The sequence below is a fragment of the Carassius gibelio genome, chromosome B22 (assembly GCF_023724105.1).
Source record: "Carassius gibelio isolate Cgi1373 ecotype wild population from Czech Republic chromosome B22, carGib1.2-hapl.c, whole genome shotgun sequence".
Taxonomy (NCBI): domain Eukaryota; kingdom Metazoa; phylum Chordata; class Actinopteri; order Cypriniformes; family Cyprinidae; genus Carassius; species Carassius gibelio.
In genome coordinates, this window is record NC_068417.1 from 31,308,408 (window position 1) to 31,328,490 (window position 20,083).

The window sequence follows — 20,083 nt, forward strand, 5'->3', positions numbered from 1 at the left end:
TTACAAGTGCCCTGTAAATACATTTTCTGTTATTTTTTAATTGTCCCAAATGTGGGACAGTTTAAAATAAATAATCATACATAGTCTGCTAAAGAGTTTTACTTCTTTTTAACTTGTAAGTTCCATGACAAACTATTGTATTTCCCGTCTTTGAATAAATACAAACAACAAAGGGTTTCCTCTATAAAACATTTGATTCTTTATTACATCGGAACTAATAGCAAAGCAATAGATAACTAGTCTGGTTTCTAGGTTTTTTTAAGCCTTTTTTGCAGAAGTTCATGAAATGAAGATACATTTTAAATGTAATAAAGCATACCAGCTGCACATCAGACAATATTAATTATTTGTGGTAGCACAACATGCACTGTTGACCAACAGCGGAAGTTATGAAAGCAATTGGGCCTCATTTATAAAACGAAAGCAGAACAGATTTCTTCGCTAAAATTTCTGTAAAACCAAGGTTTTACAAATTATTTACACTTGTAAATGCATTCTGCTCAAGCTTTATTACTGATTCTCATTGTTTAATACTGTTAAATAAAATGAGCTATACATTAGCGGTACATTCAATATTTTTGCAATTGCACAATATCTTGAAAAGGAGTGAATGAGACACACAACACAATGGTCATCTGGGTTCCTGTGCATGCTCGAGACAAATGCCCATTACAAAAAGCTGCCATAAGTTTAACCCGGTTAAATCTGTAAGCCATCGCTAATGACCTAAACCTCATATTTGCTAACAAACAATTGTGCAATATGCACAGATAGTTTTTTTTGTCATTTGTAAATACATTTAGAGTTATGCTCAATGTAATCAAGCTAGTGAAAAATAGAAAAAGAAAAAGAAAAAAAATCATGCCTGACTGTTCCTCCAAAAATTCTCTTTGGGTTACCTCTTATGTCCTGAAGATAGGGGGCGATATTCAATCACACCAACAAATGTACCGAAATGGTACAAAATTAAATGAACAAAAACAGGACTGGTCATTTATTCATGAAACCTAAAATGAATGTGGACTGTCAGATTAATTTAAATTAAAATCTTTAATTAAAATTTAAACTAAAATCTTCACTAACATGTTACGCCTGTTTATTGTTCAATAAAAAATTTTGGACATTTTCAACTTGAAATTTCAATTTCGTTATAATAATGGAAACTAATCATAATGGAACAACTGTTAATATTATTTTATTATGTTTATACTGGGGTACAGACTTATTTTTCTAACTGTGCATATGCTGTACACTCAACTCGCATATGCGGCTTTAAGTTTTCTTACACTAACTGGCCATCAACTGGAGTATGCTTTGAAAAGCTTTGTATTCGGCTATACACAAATATTCCGCTGTCGTTCCAAATTTAAGTATACTTTGAGTTTAATGCCTAGGCCTTTAACCCTGTTCTTGGACACCCGCTGTCCTTCAAATTTAATTCAACATACTTGGCCTGTGATTTCTCAAGTGACCCTGAAGATCTTGATTAGCTGGCCCAGCTGTATTTGTTTAAGGTTGTAAAGTAGCTAAACTTGGCAGGACAGTAGGTCTACAGCAGGGATCCTTGACTCTGAACCTCGAGATCCACTTTCCTGCAGAGATTAGCTTCAATATGGATTAAACACACCTACCTGCAATTTTGTAGTAATCATGAAGACCTTTATTAGTTTGTTCAGGCGTGTCTGAAACTCTGAAGGAAAGTGGATCTTGCGGTCCAGAGTTGAGGACCCCTGGTCTACAGGAACAAGGTTGAAGGCCTGTCTTAAGGTGTACACTTTGTGAAGAAAAAAAAAAAACTAACTAAAGTGTTGTCAGATTTCCTTGGGTAATATCATGTATTTAATATCACTGAAGACATTAGTTCAGCTAAAAAAAATAAAAAGATTTTCCAGTGCTACGATAATGTTTCTCATTTCTACAATGCAGTCTGCAGGCAGGAGTTCCTGCATAAATCTGCTCCAGATACCCAACTTAGTGTCTCCCAAATGCTTCACTCAAGGTCAGACAGCTTTAACTTGAGATGTGAAACACGCACATGTGCAAAAATAGGAGAGGTTTCCGAGTCCCATTACACCCAGCAGACATATACTCTAATCAACCCTCCAAATGTCACAGGAGCCAAAAGCATTTACACACAGGCAAATCTGCAATTAATATAGGCAAATCTACAGAGTGGAAATGAAAGGTGCATGATTGAACTAGGGGAGGCAAACTCAAGGCAAGGACAATCTCAAGGCAGATGCAGTCAAATGTCCTCTTTTGATTAATGGTGTCACTACGGATGTGTCTAACTATGGTTCTGGTTGCGGTTCTGATCAGGCATGTGGTTCTGGGTGGAGGGTAGGAGGTGCGTCACATGTCCGATGCCTTTGGTCACCCCCACTCTGAAGAGCAGCTTGGCTCCCACACGCAAGTACTCAGGGTGTTTTAAGAATCTAAAACACACTACAGCTCTCTCGCCTGTCCGCAGCTCCTCCTAGAGGACAAACACACACATTTTTCTGTGATGATACACTTTTCAAAATAAAAGTTCCAAAACAGAATTATTTTTGTTTCCCATAGAACCCTCCATGGAACATTTCGTTGAAAAACCATTTGGGTTAGTTAACCCAAAAATGAAGTCTTAGTATACGATGTAACTACAAAAAATATTGAAACTCTTAGTTCATTTTTAAGTAAGATGCTAACGGTCTAATAAGATTCAATGACCTATGCTAAGCTAAGCTAAAAGTCCTGCCACCAGACCCAGAAATCAGCTGAATGGATTCGAAAACTCAACTGTTTAACTCCAAAAATATCTATGGAAAATATCTTTAAAAAAAAGTGAAGTGTTCCTTTAAGGACATTGTTAAAATAGTTCAAGTCCATGTGACATCAGTGGTTCAATGTAATATTCCTGAAGCTACGAGAATACTATTCGTGCACAAAGAAAACAACTTAATTCCAAAATTCTTCTATTTTGCATCACCGTGCACCGCCATTCATGAAAGTACCATGATGCATGCGTCTGCATTCCTCTGCTTGTAAACATGGTGCAGCACATGCATCATGATACTCATATGAATAGTGACAGTGACATGGAGAAGAACAATTGCTGAATAAAGTCTTTTTTTTTTTCTTTGCGCACGAAAATAATTCTTGTGGCTTTGTAAAATTAAGGTTTAACCACTGATGTTACATAGACTCATACAAATACTCCTACATAGTAACATACAAAACTTGTTGATGTCAAGCAGAGTTTAGCTCCAACCTGCCTCAACTCACCTGCCTGGAGATTTATAGTATGCCTAGTAAGAGCTTGATAAGCTGGTTCAGATGTGTCTAATTGGGGATGGATCTAAACTCTGCAGGACATCGGCCCTCCAGGACTGTTTGGGCACCCCTGATTTTAACAATGTCCTTACTACCTTTCTGGGCCTCGATTGTGGTTCTGTTGCAGTCTATGGAGGGTCAGAAAAATGGATTGTATTTCAAGAAAAAATATCTTAATTTGTCTTCTGAAGATGAATGAAGGTCTTGCGAACTATCCCTTTAAAGTTAAAGAACTTTTTAATAATATGAAGAAACTTTTTCCACTATAAAGAAACTTTTGTGCAATGGAAAAATTCAATGGATATTTAAGGTTCTTCATGGAACCAAAGATGACAAAAAAGGACTTTATCTTTAGGAGTAATCCTTCTCAGAACTTTGTATTTTACAGAAGAAAGTAAGTCACGTTCATTTGTAAAGACTTGATTCCTAACATGTCAGGGAGTTTACAAAATACACACCTTTCCAAGCAGACACTCCACCGTGGCAGTCTGCCTTACATTCCCCACGTGCACTGTGACTTGGAAACCACTGCGGAAAGTCTTGGCGTGGAACAGGAGGACTATGGCGGCCTCAAACTGCCAGCAAATTGTAGGGTTCATTTTGGGACTTACCATGACCATGCCCTAAAAACACAAACACTCAAGCTCAACGACATCATAAAGATATATCTACATAAAGACTTGATTAAGTATTTTTTCCTCTTGCTCTCATTTTGAGATCAGACCTTTCGTAGTAATGAGCGATCAAAGTTCCCAAGTGCAAGTGTGGCGGCCTGTCCAGCTCTTAGCACGCGGCAGCCGGAACGATTTCTGTGGATACTGCACACCTTCAACCTCAAGAACCGCCCATCATCGGTGGGACCCACAACCAGCCGGTCTCCTTCACGACACACACCACTGTGTGTGTACAGAAAGTTAATTATGAACTAGAAAAGGAAAGTTTGTCAAGATAAATTTAATATTGATTGGCCTGAAAAAGCCTTGAAGTGTGAAGGTTATATAGGCCTTAAAGATTGGTCACATTAACAATCATTTAACAGATTTTTGCTTGTAAAATCAGGTCATTTCAAATTGGAAACTGGGAGATCAGGGATTCCACAAGAGCATGAAAGACTTCCACATGAAGATTTCGCAAGGCATTGAAATGTGTGTGTAAATCAGATTCTACAATGCTGAGTTGTTTTGAGTGGTTGCTAGGGCATTGATTAGCAGTCACTAGGCTGTTTTAGGTGGTTGTGAGAATGTTATAAGAGAGTTATAAGGATTCCGAAGTGTTGTTAGGCCGTTGTCTAGGTGTTCCGAGCTTTTGAGAGACAGTTGGAAGAGTGAATTGTTTCGAAGGCATTACTAGGGTTTTGCCTAGATGTTCCGAGCTTTTGAGAGACAGTTGGAAGAGTGGGTGGTTACTAAGGCATTGCTAGGTCTTTGCCTTTGTGTTCAGATCGTTTGAGTGACAGGTGGAAGAGTGGGTGGTTTGTAAGGCATTGCTAGGTTGTTGTCCAGGTGTTCTGAGCATTTGAGAGAAATTTTTGAAGAGTGGGTGGTTTCTAAGGGGTTCATCGGGCATTGCCCAGGTGTTTTGAGCATTTGAGGTGGGGTTTGCTTAGAAGGTTTACAAGGCTTACGTGTTCTGAGTAGTTGCAAGTATGTTACATGAGAGTGATCTAGGAGGTTGCTAAGATGTTGCTAGGATGCTAATGAATTTCTAAGGTGTCCTGAATGGTTGGAAGGATATTACTTTGTCCCTTAAGAAAATTAAACATGTTTTTATTCTATTGAAAGTGTAAAGACCATGTTTTTGGTGTAACGATTACTATTTGTGTAAACACAGTTTTATTACAATACCATGGTTAAATTATGTTAAGTGTAATAAAACCATAGTTAATTTGTGGTTACCATTGTATAAATATAGTAACCAAATTGTTTTTTTTCCTTATAAGATATATACTTACTACAAGGAAAAAGAGTGGTTGATAGTGGGCAGTTATTACAGATGAACAGACAAGATTGACATAACAGATGTGAACTGACCTGTACAGTGTTCCACCAACTACTGTTCCTACATCAGGAACACTGTAAATCTCATCCACCTTAAAGAGCACATCAATTTGACATCAAATATCTTGGAATATCTTAGAATTAAGACAAGATATGTGCGTTGGTAAGAGTGTGTTTGCACCTGAAACTCTGTGAGCTGCTGCATGAGCTCCTCTTGCTCCTTGCTGTTGCTCAGAGGAGGAAGAATGTTGAAAAAGACCTTCAGAAGGTCCAGACTCTCCCCAGAGACACTGGAGAGGGTGAAGATGGGCGTCACACTGTAGGGAGAGCATTACATCATTACACACAAGCATACTGTACAAACTAGTGTTGAACAGCTATCAGCGTTAAGGTACTTTGTAAGGTATTTTTAGAGCAAGTTACATATTTAAGTCTTAAAGGTACAGTACCAAAAATAGGCTGTTTAACTGTGAGGCTCAAAAAGAAGGTGGAAAGTTGTCAGGGAAAAATCTATGTTGCAAGAAACACTGACTTCAGGTGGAAAAAATTCAGTAAAATGTAAATTAACCCCTCTATTGTCGTACACACATGTACCTGGAGGATTGTGCAAACTGCTGTGCAGCCGTGACTGCATCATCAGGGTTGGACACCACCATTGGGACCTTGTTGCAGCCGGGCTGTTTGAGCACTCTCTCCAACTGACGAACCGTTTTCTCCACTGTGCTTTTACCGCAGAGGTCCACCTTACTCACCACAATGAATATGGGCACCTTCAGCGCCATGGCCAGACCCAGATGCTCTCTAGTTGTGCCAGCTGGGGGAATTTTCCCATGTGGGAATAACATATAATATGTTGTGAAACAAAATTTGTTAAAAGTAAGGTTGGGTTATCTGGGTGGTTTTGATTAAAGATTTATAATTTCATTTAAAAAACTACTGTTTAAAAGTTCGGGGTTCAATAAGATAATAATGTGGTTTTTGGAAAAAAAGTTATACTTTTATTCAGAAAGCTTGCTTTAAATTGATGAAAAGTCACAGTTAAGGCATTTATAATATTTCAAAAGATTTGGATTTCAAACAAATGCAGTTACAACAAATGTATCATGATTTCCTCAAAAATATAAAAAAGCCCAACCGTTTTCAACGCTGATAATAATTAGAAATGCTTATTTCTTATTATTATTTCATCAAATCAGCATATTAGATTGATTTCTGAAGGATCATGTGACACTGGAGTGAAAATTCTGGTTGAAAATTCAGATTTGCATCACAGGAATAAATTACATTTGGAAATATATCCAAATAGAAAACTTTTTTAAACTATATTATTTCACAATATTACAGTTTTTACTGTATTTCTAAACAAACAAATGCAGCCTTGGTGTACCATAAGAGACTTCTTAAAAAATGTTTTTTTTTTTTTTAAATTGTACAGACCTTTGAACAGTAGTGTAAATATTTTAAACAGTGTAAAATGCTGAATTTATTGTAAATATTTACCATATCGGCCAGCAAGGCTTTATTGCTTGCTCATTAAATATACTCTTAAATCACTTTTACAACTTATAAAGCAATATAAATAATACAAACCAATGCCAGTATTGGCTCCCACCACCAGCATGGCAAAGTCTGGGCAGTAGCTTGTCAGGCCAAATATAGTGGTCTTCAAGTACTTATAATGACCAGCCAGGTCAATAAAAGTGATCATCTTAGAAGAGCTCTCACAGATCTCCTCTGCTGTACGGGAGTCACTGTAGTTTACAACCTAAAACAATGAAAAACACCAGTATTTCTCAAAGCAGCATGATATATGCTAGTAAGCAGGAGGTTGTTGGTTTGAATTCCTGAATATTTGTCTCACCTCTCCTTTGCTGTTAAACCCCAGGATCTCAAAACTGATGCTGGACGTCCGTCCGGTCTGAATCTCATGCAGGTGTCTGAAGAGGTTGAGTCTGGCCCTGCCCCGTCCGTTATCCAGCTCGCCCTGAGTCAGTACCCCCAGCAGAGTTGACTTCCCTGAGTCCACATTACCCAGAACAGCCACACGGAGATCCAGAAACTACACACACAAACATAGAACGCACAGTGACGGCAAATAATACATTATTAGTTTAGTGGATCAATGACAATTAAGGATGGCTTTAATAAAATCAATTTAGAAAAAATTATATTTTATTACTCTACAAATGGCTGTATAACAACCATGAATAAGTAACAAATATTATATTTAGCCTAAAAACAGGCAAAATTATTGGATATATATTTTAAGAATTGTACTGACCTACACAGTTATGAGAGTCTACTGGTCAGTGTTGTGATGATTTTAACTTTTTGTATGACTTTCTTCTAAACATGACAACTAACCAGCTTCCTGTGAGTTATTTGGTTTTTAACTGGAGAAAAATAAGTTGTTGTAAATATTTATTTATTTTAAATTAATCATTTGAAAAATATTTAACATTTTAATAATCATATACTATTTTATATTTAAAGCAATAATAATAAAATATTTTACTTTTCAAAAATAGACAAAATCCATAATTATTTTAAAACTTTTTTTGTAGTTTTAAAATGTTGTAATTTTCTATTTTGTATACAGTGGTTATAAAATATAATCTTATTCCAATGATTCCTAGTTTATTGTAAGTTAATCTATTCCATTTTTATTTCAAGTTTTTATTTCAAGAATATAATCCTTTTTACAAGACCTTTTTCGTAAATACAAAATAAAAGTAATAAAAAGCAGCATAATATAATCATTTTAAAACTTTTATTTGTTTTATATTACTTTTTTTTTATTCTTCCTATTTAGTATTTTTTAAAGAAATAATAAAATAATAATATATTTTATTCCAGTAATAGCTGATAACAAGAATATAAGCTTTTTTAACAAATAAATAAACAAATAATAAAGACAATTTTCTTAACAGATCTTACAACAAAATGTGCCATGACTGATACAATACCTAAAACCACAACAACCACAATTCACAAAAGAAATTCAATGGAAACTGACTGCAGCATCACAAGCTCACCTGCTGGTCATCTGGAACTTTCCGCACAAGAACTTCAGCGATTTTCCGTCTCGCTCTGTCACAGTCCATCTCCCTCTCTCTCAGGAGCGTGATATCGGCTCCAACCCTGCGCAGAGTCACAGAGTCTTACCAAGACAACACAACACTCCTCTAAGACACTTCTTACACACTGACATTACAGAATAAACTGAACTGAATATATACTTCTCAGCCATTCTGCGAAGAGTCTTAAGAGAGGCTTTCATATCTTCTTCTATGAGTCCAACCAGCAGCCCGTTATCCTCCACCCCAATCTGATACACGGCCTCCCCGCGGCCCTCCTGCAGTCGCCACTTCAGCTGCGTGGCCAAGTGTTCGAACCGATACTGCGTGGGGTTCACCAGCTTCAGCTGAGTGAGGAAAGAGTGGATGGAAATGCCATTAAATACATAAAAATGGCAATAGAAAATAAGTAGAACTTCAACTTTCACAGGAGTTTGCATACCTTGTATTCAATGTTTCCCTCTTCAGCCTACAGAATAAAGATATGTGGGCAAACAACAATCAATTAAATAAAAATCGTAAATTAAATTAAATAAATAATCAACCCTGCAAAAAAAAAAATCATTCTTTCACTGGATAAAATACTACCTCAAAAAGAGCTGGAAAATGAATACTAATCGCATATAAGTTTATTTATTTGGCATTATGTTACTAACTTAATTTGTGTTAATTTATTAACACATTTTTGTATTTACTTTTATTTAATTAGATTTTTTTACAATTATTATCTACCATATAATCAACACAGCATGAAGAGCAGGTATTTTTACAAATCTGTTTTAACATAAAAAAAAAAATAAAGTGTGCATTCTGGTCTTGGCAATCTCTGTAACAAAAATGTAATAATTATCAGTAACACAGTGCAGCAGTAAATTAGTATTCGACACGTGCTATCAAAAATAAAACGAAAGTAGGAAAGCCATAGGCCTAATGTTTACATTGTTAATAATTGATTATGATTTTTACAGTAGGTAAGGATAACTGTACGCTATTTTGGCGGCTGTTCCCAATTTTGTTTATCTAGAATAAGTATTTTGCCAGCATATTTGTTGCTTTATTAATATTCTAATTAACAAATAAAATTAAGGACAGGTAACGTAACACGGTTCCACACAAAATTAGGTTGCTGTTATTGTTTATCATAGGCTTCTTCTTCGCTGGCTAATCATGGTTAGCATTGGTATGTACCTTACCTCCGGAGGTAGAAACGGCGGAGGCTCGTTGGCCTTCTTGCCCCTCCGTCGCTTGCCTCTCCTGCCTCTCCTCGAGCGGGGTTTCTTCTTCGCCGTGTTGGCGATCCCGCATTCAGCTGCATCCTGCGTGATGCTCGTCTTTGCGGCAGACTTGATGCTGCAATGGTTTGCAACCTGCGCATCCATAGCCCGCTCGCATATAAAGGAGATCACAAATCTTCGGGTTTAAACTAAAATTGTTAACACATGTATCCTAAAAATGCACTTCTATGTTACAAACAGGGAACAAGGCATTTTTTTTACTATTGCACTAGGATACTGAGCCATGACCGACCGCAGATAACGTTACATCCTCCTCAGTAAAACCCGCCTCCAACACTCGTCAACCATTCGTCATCCCTCTATCTATCTATCTATCTATCTATCTATCTATCTATCTATCTATCTATCTATCTATCTATCTATCTAATTATATAGTATGTAAACATCAGGCCATCCATCTATCCAATTTAATTAGATTTTGTACTGCTGTGCTCATGCGTTTACATACAAATACCTCGTTAAGTGTGAAGCATAATACAGTAATAGCAACGTTAGCAAGCCTATTTGTCGGTTTAAAAAAAGTACCTGCAGGAGGCGCAAAAATACAGTTTTTCATGCTTCTATAAAAATGTCGATTCATTTTAGGGACGTTGAATTTGGTGCTCACATTAAGAATCATGATATTTCTGTGCAGCCAGGAATAAAGTAAGGAGTCCATAAACTCCTCGGCTATTAATAGAAAATGCGGTTCTTCTGGGTGAAGCCCACATGAGAGATAGCCTAGCCTACACAGACAGAACAATTTGCTTGAGAACTAGTGTTTAAAACCAGTTCACAGATCCTAGTTAGGTAAATATCATTATATCAAAAAAGTTCTCCAATTAACATTTGAGCTGCACATCACCCTCTAGCAGACATAAGAACACGGTGGGTAAGTTGCTTGTCGTTGACATTAAAGGGGTCTTTTATGCTTTTTTTTTTTAAGATCATTATTTTGTGTATTTGGTTTAACATAATATGTTATGTTGACATGCTTAAATGTTCAAAAACACATTATTTTTCAAATACTGTACATTATTGTAGGTCCTCTATGCCCCGCCTCTCTCAAACTCATTGATTTCTTCAAAGTCCCTCCTTCTGACAAGCGCAGTCTGCTCTGATTGGCCAACTGACCCTGTGCATTGTGATTGGCCGAACACCGCAAGCACTTGTCGGAAATGTAACGGCTCTTTCCATAAACGTGATCTTCATCTTTCAAAATACAGTTAATAGTGTCCTAAGTTTTACCATCAGTTCAAGCCCGAAAGAGAAACAGAGAGTGGCTTGACAAACACAGTGATGAAGCTTGTATGTGTTTGCAGTAAACGGGACACAGACGGTTAAGACAGCTGACAAAATGTGTGATGTGTGACTGTAATGAAGCCGAGATCAGTTAGCTCCTCACTATCCGCGCTGAAACTCAGATCGTTCGCTAGCTTAAGTGAAAGTTAATGTGCCTAGCGTTTTCGACTCGTACATTACACGTCACACCCTGATGTCACGTGTCTTTACGGGACCTTCAAAGGTTGTGTGTGAACCCATGCACATATTCCGGAAAATCACTGGCAGAAAGTGCAAAATCTAGTGACCCGGGAACAATTGCTGGGACACATTACCCGTGTATTTCCGGAATCGCAGTGTGAAAGGGGCTTAAGAGATTCCTAAAAATGCATCTACTTTCGGAAAAATACAAATACATGTTTTTGCCAAGATACACACACAGCATATCCCTGACTTGGCTGCTTCAACACTATAACTGTGGTTACTTGAACCATGCCCTCTTTATTTGCGTGAACATTTCGGCAGCATTACGCAAATATTTCCACATAGTGATGTATACATGTGGGGGTGTGTTTGAATGAGGCGTTTTAGTCTTAACTTTGATAAAGAATATCTCTTTGGATTTGCGACTTTAGTCTTTGCAACTTTACAGATCTTCTTCATGCACCAAGAGCTTGTAACACACCAAAGAGAAAGAAAAACTTGAAATCGCATTATATGACCCCTTTAAAAAAAATTATTCTGCCATCATTTTTTCACCTTTGTGTGTGACTTACTTTCATCCGTAAAAAACCAAAAGGAGATAATGAGAGTATATAGGAACACACACTGTAAAGATTTAAAAGTGCAAAAAGGCACCAACAAAAGAACATAGTCGTTATAAAAGTATTAGTACAATGGGTTGCAATGAGTGTCTTTAAAGTGATTTTATTAAAAGCCTCTTTCAAGAAACACACAAAGCAACAAACACATGACATTTAAATGACGTACAAATAGGGTTTTCAAATCATGCACCCACTACATTACAATGTCATAGCAACAAGTTCATTATCATAATCAGCTTCATCAATGGCATTAATCTTACATGTTACCAAATAAATGACTCCTATAAATCACACTTAGTTCTGTTTTTTTTGGGGGGGTTCTACATTCTCCCAAAATAAAGGCAGCACGTATCATTCATATCTACGGCATGGTAAAATTAATAAATCATCTTGAAATGAACAAAAAAAAAACTTCAGACACACTTCAGACACTGAAATTTGAGGAAGTAACCTCCAGTATACCTTCATCCTTACCTTATAAACATAATCTCTTCTTGTCTGTGCAGTAACGGTCCCTGGAGGCTACATCCTATAAAATACAAGCCCTATTGCATGAAATGTAGGCCACATATTATCATAGTGGTAAACTACCTCTTTAGTAGAAACCATCTTGCATTGCTTCACACCATAGTGACATCTATTTTTTTTCTAACATTAAGGATATAAAGGTAAACAAGGACTTGACTGTTTGTATATGGAACATTTTGTACTGTAGGCAAAGGTAACAACATCATGGAATCGAACGGAGCAGCTAAAGGCAACACATGCTTCAGTATTAGATATTATTGTACAGATGCACCACACGTGGCGCCCTACATGGGGTGGCACCAGGGATATGTTCAGAACATTAATTATTTCAGACCTGGGATAAATGTATGAATATCAACAAAAAAAAGAAGGCTTTTAAAGAACTTTGAAAAGGAAAATAAGTGAGAGTAGATAGGTTCACATTAATGTTTGGATGCCGGTAAACTAAAAAGTTATTAAAAGAAAAGTAAATAAATTGGGGAAACACTTAAAAAAAAAAGTCATAAAAAAGTAAGGTTTTAATTTCTCCCTAAAGGCACAGTGATAGAGTAATAACGCTCCATTAGAGGACAACTGTATGACTACAAGTGGAACTTAATTGTGTTCTATAATTAAATCTTATAATGAGGTTTGTCCTCTGGTGGAGTCTGACATTTTATCATCCTTCCGTACAACCAGGTTAGCTGCCATAAACGGTGCGTTAGCCTGTTTCTTCAGGCCTGATGTAGCAGGTTATAATATTGCTTGCTGGACTGCCCAAAAAAGCCTAAGCGAAAAGCATCCCACAACTTATTTTTAATAAATTCTAAAATAATAAAATTACACCATGCAGCAACTAAAACATTTAGCTTTCAGTAAAATTTTAAATATTAAATGGCATTCATGCAAAACCGTTGTCATGTACTTGCCTTCATGCATTCTGAAACATTTCCTAAGTAAAACATAAAAGGAGTTATTCGTCAGAATGTCCAAGGTGCCTTTTTCCCTACAATGAAAGTGAATGGTGCATTGCTTTTTTTCTGCCCATTCCACACAGGTAGCAATAGAATGGCTTTATACATCTTGGAATACAGCGCACAAGTCATTTGTCTTTTTCAGAAATTTACAGCCTCTGGTCCCCATCCACTTTCATAGTACGGAACATTCTGACAAACATGACGCAAATAGTGCAGGTTTGGAACAACATGATGGTGAGTAAATGAATGAAAATTCTAAAACAGAATGTACATTTTTGGATGAACTAATGTTTAACTACAACTGACAGCAAGTGGTGTATCTACTAGGGGTGCACAGAAACCACTTTTGTTTTAATAATTTGAATAGCAAGATAGATAGATAGATAGATAGATAGATAGATAGATAGATAGATAGATAGATAGATAGATAGATAGATAGATAGATAGATAGATAGATAGATAGATAGAGCAACTTTATGAGTACCCTTTTGGACCAGTTCCAAAATATAAGTACTGACACATCCCTAGCATATACTAACTAACCAAGCTAGCTTTATCCCAGGTCTGTATTGTCAATGCCAGCGCCCAGGTGGACCTGCAGACAACACGGGACGAGCTCAAGGGCCAACAACATGCAGTCACCAACAGAACACACATGGTCCCGGACTGTGTCATTTTAGAGTGCGAAAGAGGGTTTCATCAACCAAGGCAATCTGTTATATTTGGTATTTTTTAAACCCACTTAGTGTAAAAGTCTCTAAATGGTATTTGAACTCCTCCAATCAAGTTCTGAGAGAAACTACCTCTGGTAAACGGCCCCAAAAATACAGTAACTATAACATGAAACACAAACTATTGTAGTCAGAAGGCAAGTATTAGAAGGTACTTCTCTAAGTGGGGAATTGAGTATGTGGAAGGTTTAACGTACAGTACCATACTACAGATGCAGTGCTCAGCATTCATACTTGAGTCGGTTTAGAGTCTCAGCAGACAACTGGATCAGAGCGGAGTTCAAGCAGAAGGAAATAACTTAACTGTCCTCAGAATTTTGCAGCTTGGTGCATATAAATAGAGTCACGTCTACGCCCGTGTGATACAGCGAGCTTCACAATGACTTGGGTTCTTCATCAGCAAAGTTCTTCGTTAGCACGGAAGAAGGTTGGTGAGATCAATACATGGGTTGGATGCCTAAATGGGCATATTGCCACATCAAGTGTTATCTATCAAGTGCGTGAGCGGATCTTCACCCACACTGGCTAAACTTCCAAAGCATCATGTGTTCGGTATCCCAATGAAAACGGACATCAAAAGATTACAAATGTCTTGGTGCAACATCTCGAGTCCAAGAAAGCTGTTGAGATCAACATTTCTAGGGTGGATTCTGAGCTTTAGGTCTGGAGATATGGAAATGGTGGTCTCTACAGGACTGGAGGTGATAAGACAAGGTGCAATTACTTGGGGGGAGGGGGGAAAAGGCTGTGGAAAGACAGGATCACTGGGGAAAAAAGAGGGGGAAAAAAGCATGAAGTACTACAAAACCATAATAACATGTTGTTTAAAAAGAACAGGTCAAGGAAAGCACCTTTGCCTTTAAATATTATTTCAATATATCTTAATTTCACCCAAAAAATACATTTTAATTTCATCACCGGCAACTATTTTAGGGTGCGTGAATATCATTTTGGCAAGTTATTATGGGGTTTAGTGGGCAGATATTTTTTATTGTAGACATTTAGGGGGAACTTTCAAGAGGCAGCTGTGGTGGGACAGGGTGGTTTATCAGCTTGGCAAGGGGAGGAGGGTTCAGCTCCTGACTGGCAGAATTCCTTGATGGTGACTGTGAGAAGGTTTGTAGTGACGTCAGTCACGACTACATTGGCACAGCTGGGTGCCATTTCAGGGTGCCAATCGGGATCCCCCTCTTTTGGCACCCTGTTTTCCTCAGGAAGTGGGGTAGTAGTGCAGTCACTAACCTGACAGACCGAAGCTCGACCCACCTGGGTTCGATGTCGGAGTTTCCGTTTTCCACCTCGAGAAATGGCGCGATTTGGAGAGCCCTGGTCTTCGTCTTCAATAGAGGATGACGGGGAGGTCGAATAGGAGGGTGAGGAAGGGAGGAATGGTGCAGAGCTGGACTTTGGGTGAGGTTGGGAGGCATCTTGGGAACATGTTGAGGCTGCAGAGTCCAATTTAGTTGGGGCTTCAGGTTGAGTCGCTTGTTTCTGAGGTGAAGGGGGGCTGTTGTTAGACCCACTGGAGCTGGATGGAGAAGGTGGAGGCTGATATTGAAACTTCTGTGCATTTGCAGAGGAATGGCTATCACAGCAGCCTCCACCTCTCTGATTGACTCCGGTGTTGGATCCTTCATTGGCCATGAAGGACATTGACCCACAGGGGTTAAGCCCAAATGGTTGGCCATACATCGGGAAGCCTAACATCTTCATAGGATGCTGGAAAGGCCTGTAAGGCATGTCCCCATGCTTTTTCCCAATGATGCGATTGCGGGATGGGATTTTTGCCCGCCCCGTGAACGACTGCGGTGTCCTTCTACTTGCTACGCCACTGTTTTCGGATTTGTCAATGACCTTCAGGTTCAAGATTATGCGTCCTCGCTTAACCTCCCGCGGTTTGACCCTGCGGTTGAGGATGCGGACAGTTTCAGAGAATGGAGAGATGGGAGGACGGGATGAGGATGTGGACCCCCTGGGGTTGCCTAGGGGGTCAGGTCGTGGCAAAGGTCGCCGAGACATCCTATGACAACGATGGATGTCTTTCTTCAGTTTATGAGCAGCGGCGAGAGAGTGCACTCTGGGGGTTGGAGCAGTGTTGTAGGAAGAAGATAATGAAGGCTGAGGAGGAGCTGCACTTGCAGAAGTGGAAGAGGCGGGAGGCTTCGCTGTGGTGCGAGGTGGAGTGCGTTGGGTATTTGAGCTCCGAGGTCTATCACCAGCCTGTGCCCGTGCCTAGATAGGTGGAGAGCAAATATGACTGGGAGGTACTAAAACATCAGACTAAAAGTTTATTTATATGTTATGAAATGGAGATGATGTATAAGATTCATTTCAAAGAACGTTTTAAGAAACTTCCAACCTTTAGTACAAAGTTTTTTGGTTTAGGTCCACGTTTCTTTGGGCCATAAAGTTCCTGCTCCCTCTCCCTATGAATTGTAGGACAGCACCATTTAAGCCAAGGAAAATATGACATCACTTAAGCGTCAAGCCCAAACCATAACAATCAAAATGGAAGGCTTTGAAGCATAATGCAAGTCATCTTTGTTTAAAAATCCACCAGAGAGGCTAGTTTCCAGTCAAACTGGCAGCATAAAGCTGCAAAAATAAATCAAGCGAGCAAAAAAAAAAAGAGAACAAATGTAAACTGTTTGGCATCTATATACATACTTTATGAAGAATAAATATTTTTGTTCTCTACATTTTCTAACTTTATATAGAAATACAGTTTTAAGAGTTAAGTCTTTAAGTGATACTTACTTTTGCTCAAAGGCTGTGATGAGTCGATCATCCAAGATGTTCTCCTCTGGTTCCCATGTGCTGTGTCTATGTTGCAAAAACATTTGAAGTCTTTTAAATGGTTACAGGTATTAATGAAATATAAACTTTTTATTTTCTCCATCAAGATTTTACTATCAGTTTAAAAAGTTGTTTATTTATAAATGCTGTATTTTTACAGTAGTGCATTTTTGAAGTTCTTTTGATTAGTCCCATGATGTGTACAATTGTCCATAGCATCAAATCAGTTAATTGAACCTGCATGCTAGTGTTGTCCAAACACCTGGTACTTCGGTAACAAGTCGGTACTAAAAAAAGTGAAAATGTTACGGTACCAGGTTTTTTTAAGTACCGGTGGTACCGAATACCCGGTCAACCTGGTTCTTGATGCACTATCCGAAATGTGCTCTCTTCATAAAACTGAAAGAGTTCAGGCAGGTTAGTTTCATTGTGTTTCCCATACAGTGATTTATTTGTGACAATATCAAAACTGACAGCCACAAACAGATTTTCCAGAAGGCTTTGACTTCGTTAAATAAACATAAGCACTGCACGAGTCAAAGATGAAACCTGGTTAGGGTGTTTTTATATCAGTCTATTTCTGAAGGAAACCGACGGTCTTCTGAAAATTATGGATGTCATTTTCATTTCATCTTGCCTGTAGTGCCTGAGCAGTATTAGTGAGCGCAACACTTATTTGATTACAGCCGTTACTTTGAAAACCTCTCTCTCCTGCTCTACAAGCACCTCCTGCTGGCAGAGAATAAATGTTCATATATGTGCCACCACAAATAGAGTGCGAGTCTGTTCTTTTGTGAATACTATTCAATATTTTAATTTGAATGTCGGATTAAAATGAACACTGTCATTAGAGTAGTTGATCGTTAGCATAAGTGCGACTAACGCTAATTTAAGGAGCATTAGAAAGAAGTTTCTTTATTAACTATTTAATGCTCCTATAACTTTTATTAGGGTAAAAAAACAAAAAAACAGGACAACATGATGATATTTACTATTTTTACACAGAAAGGGCTTTTAAATGAATAGTGAATCTAAAATATGCGTGTTAGGGAATGTACAAATGGTTAACAATGTGTCTTATCAATCAGAAAAGCAGTTGTTCTTTTTTAGCTAACTTTGTTGTTATACTTGGTTTTAAAATTCAACAGCCCTTCAGATTAAATATGTACACAGTTTGGATTAAATGAAAGCATAGTTAAATTTTTTAATTAGCATGTTTTTGTGTTTTGCTTTGGTACCGAAATTGGTTCCCGAGAACCGTGGATTTTCACTGGTACCAAATACTGAAATTTTGGTACCCTGACAACGCTACTGCATGAATAATAATAACATCAAATCAAAAATGTAATTGAAAATAGGTTTAGAAATGAAGTATGTCAAGTCAAAAACCTGCTTGACTTTTCAGCTACCCACAATGCAATTCTGCACTGATATGGCCTGTTTCACAATGAATGCTAAAGTGACGTGCAGGAATCGGCACGCAAACACTTTCTATTCATTAAATCAGAATGAATGTAGCTCTGGATTGAGTCCATTTGTTGTCATTTACTTACCATTTGGGATCCTTATGTAAATTAGACTTGACAATCAAGTTTAAAATAAATGTTGTAACCATTTTAGAATTCATGGCAGTTATTAAAGGAATTATTCCAAGCAGTAACACACAAATCACATTATTTTACAGCATGTGGAGCTGCAGCTGCGTTACGCTTTGCTTACACACACACTACTTGTGCACAAACTGTGAAACAGACATTAAGTGAAACCAAAGAAAGTCCCTTTCCACTCGAACTACAGCAAAAGTTAGAAAACAGCATACAACACTGAAAAATATCAATATAAAAATACACCCATTGCGACATTTATATTTTACACACTTACTTTAGTGCCCAACCTTTCCATTTAACCAGGTACTCGATTCGACCCTGCAAAGAGGAAAACAGCATAAAATGTTACTTATTTAACACTAACTAAACAATGCATGAGCAACACATGCTCTACTTCAAACCTCATACCCATTTATTTTATTTGGGGGGCTCAGTAAAAAGTGTTTTGACCCAAATATACACTAATACAGCACATCTAACAGCTTAAACCATGTGGCAGGACACCGTGCAGCACTGAAACTACTCGACCTTCGTGCATTGTTGAGATCTTTGAATTTTGGGTCGGCCAGCATGCATTGATTTTGCTATGGACTCATGCCAGACACTTTGTCCCTTTTTTTAGCCTCCTCCTGCTGCTCTTTTAGCGGGCTGCTGTCAGTTCCCAACACAGCGCACCCCAATTTTACAACATAAATCTCAAATTTAATATCCAAACGTCCCACGTTCGAATTTGTTATTTCCAGTCTGACAATGCAAGTAAATACATTGGGTCGCTAAATCGGGAAACATCTGCACGTAGGCCTCCCCCTCTTGTCATTGCAGGCGCCTTGAAGCTCCGCATCGCCAGACAAACGAAAGCCGACCCTCTCTCTGTACCTCACGTCGTGAAAAACATTCCCAACCCCGCTAAACCCCCGTTCTCCCTTACTCACTTTCCTAACACGGCTTTTCAGGATGTATTCCGCGGCGAAAACCCGCTCTCCTTCCGCCGACAGCTCCATCTTCTCGGTGCGTGCGCTCCAGACTGTTCTGTCTCGCGGCGCTACACTTTACAAATCTGTGACAGGCGACAGCAACAAACCCAGCGCTTGTCACGTGCTTTGGGTCAACTTGCCCCGATAGTCTTGATACATAAAAAAAATGATCAAGCTCTTACTTTTTAGATATAAAAATATATTTTCGTTATCCTATACTATGCATCAATAAGAGTGGTGAATTTTTGATAATAATTATTTTAATTAAATAAATATTTGTAATTATTTAAATTATTTAATAATAATTTTGATTTCGTACAAAAAAACTGTATCTATTAGGATATGTGTGTGTGTGTCTGTGTGTGTGTATATATACTTAGATATACATGAATATACTGACAAAATATACTAACTTTATGTTAATATATTATGTTCAATTTTCAAACATTATAGTCAATTTAAAAAATAAAGAATAGAAAAGAAAAGAAAAGAAAAAGTAGTGCAAGTTGCACAGATGTCCTGGTTGCAACGGTACGAACATGTTTCTGTTTCAATAAATGAATATTTCCCAGTCAAATAGAAATTAGAACAATACCAACGGAAACATCCAGAAATGACGAACTGTTTCGTTGTCTGTTGGTTTGCTGACTAATTTGTCATCACTGAAGTTATAATCATTTGTAAATATGTTCATGCATATTAGTTCTCGGATTAGCTTTGGGGAAT

At 37.9% G+C, this 20,083-nt stretch overlaps 2 protein-coding genes across 4 annotated transcripts; both read right to left on the reverse strand.

The window, feature by feature from the left end:
* Positions 1 to 175: 175 nt before the first annotated feature.
* LOC127987899 (GTP-binding protein 2) lies at positions 176 to 10,086 on the reverse strand. The gene is made up of 12 exons (XM_052590335.1): positions 9,580 to 10,086; positions 8,829 to 8,855; positions 8,549 to 8,733; positions 8,345 to 8,450; positions 7,171 to 7,368; positions 6,900 to 7,074; positions 5,904 to 6,123; positions 5,491 to 5,626; positions 5,343 to 5,401; positions 4,037 to 4,208; positions 3,771 to 3,935; positions 176 to 2,476 (listed from the first exon to the last, which is right to left on the reverse strand). The coding sequence occupies exons 1-12, from the start codon at positions 9,763 to 9,765 to the stop codon at positions 2,288 to 2,290; spliced, it is 1,818 nt and encodes a 605-aa protein (XP_052446295.1). The 5' UTR covers positions 9,766 to 10,086; the 3' UTR covers positions 176 to 2,287.
* A 1,766-nt stretch (positions 10,087 to 11,852) lies between these two features.
* Positions 11,853 to 19,464, reverse strand: LOC127987926 (chromobox protein homolog 6). 3 transcript variants are annotated; one of them, XM_052590382.1, is made up of 6 exons: positions 19,316 to 19,464; positions 18,658 to 18,701; positions 16,738 to 16,803; positions 16,340 to 16,406; positions 15,247 to 16,212; positions 11,853 to 14,744 (listed from the first exon to the last, which is right to left on the reverse strand). In XM_052590382.1, the coding sequence occupies exons 1-6, from the start codon at positions 19,382 to 19,384 to the stop codon at positions 14,742 to 14,744; spliced, it is 1,215 nt and encodes a 404-aa protein (XP_052446342.1). In that variant the 5' UTR covers positions 19,385 to 19,464; the 3' UTR covers positions 11,853 to 14,741. The 3 variants fall into 3 exon arrangements, with proteins under 3 accessions (XP_052446342.1, XP_052446341.1, XP_052446340.1); XM_052590381.1 differs by having other exon boundaries at positions 15,223 to 16,212; XM_052590380.1 differs by having other exon boundaries at positions 11,853 to 16,212.
* Between the last annotated feature and the right edge of the window lie 619 nt (positions 19,465 to 20,083).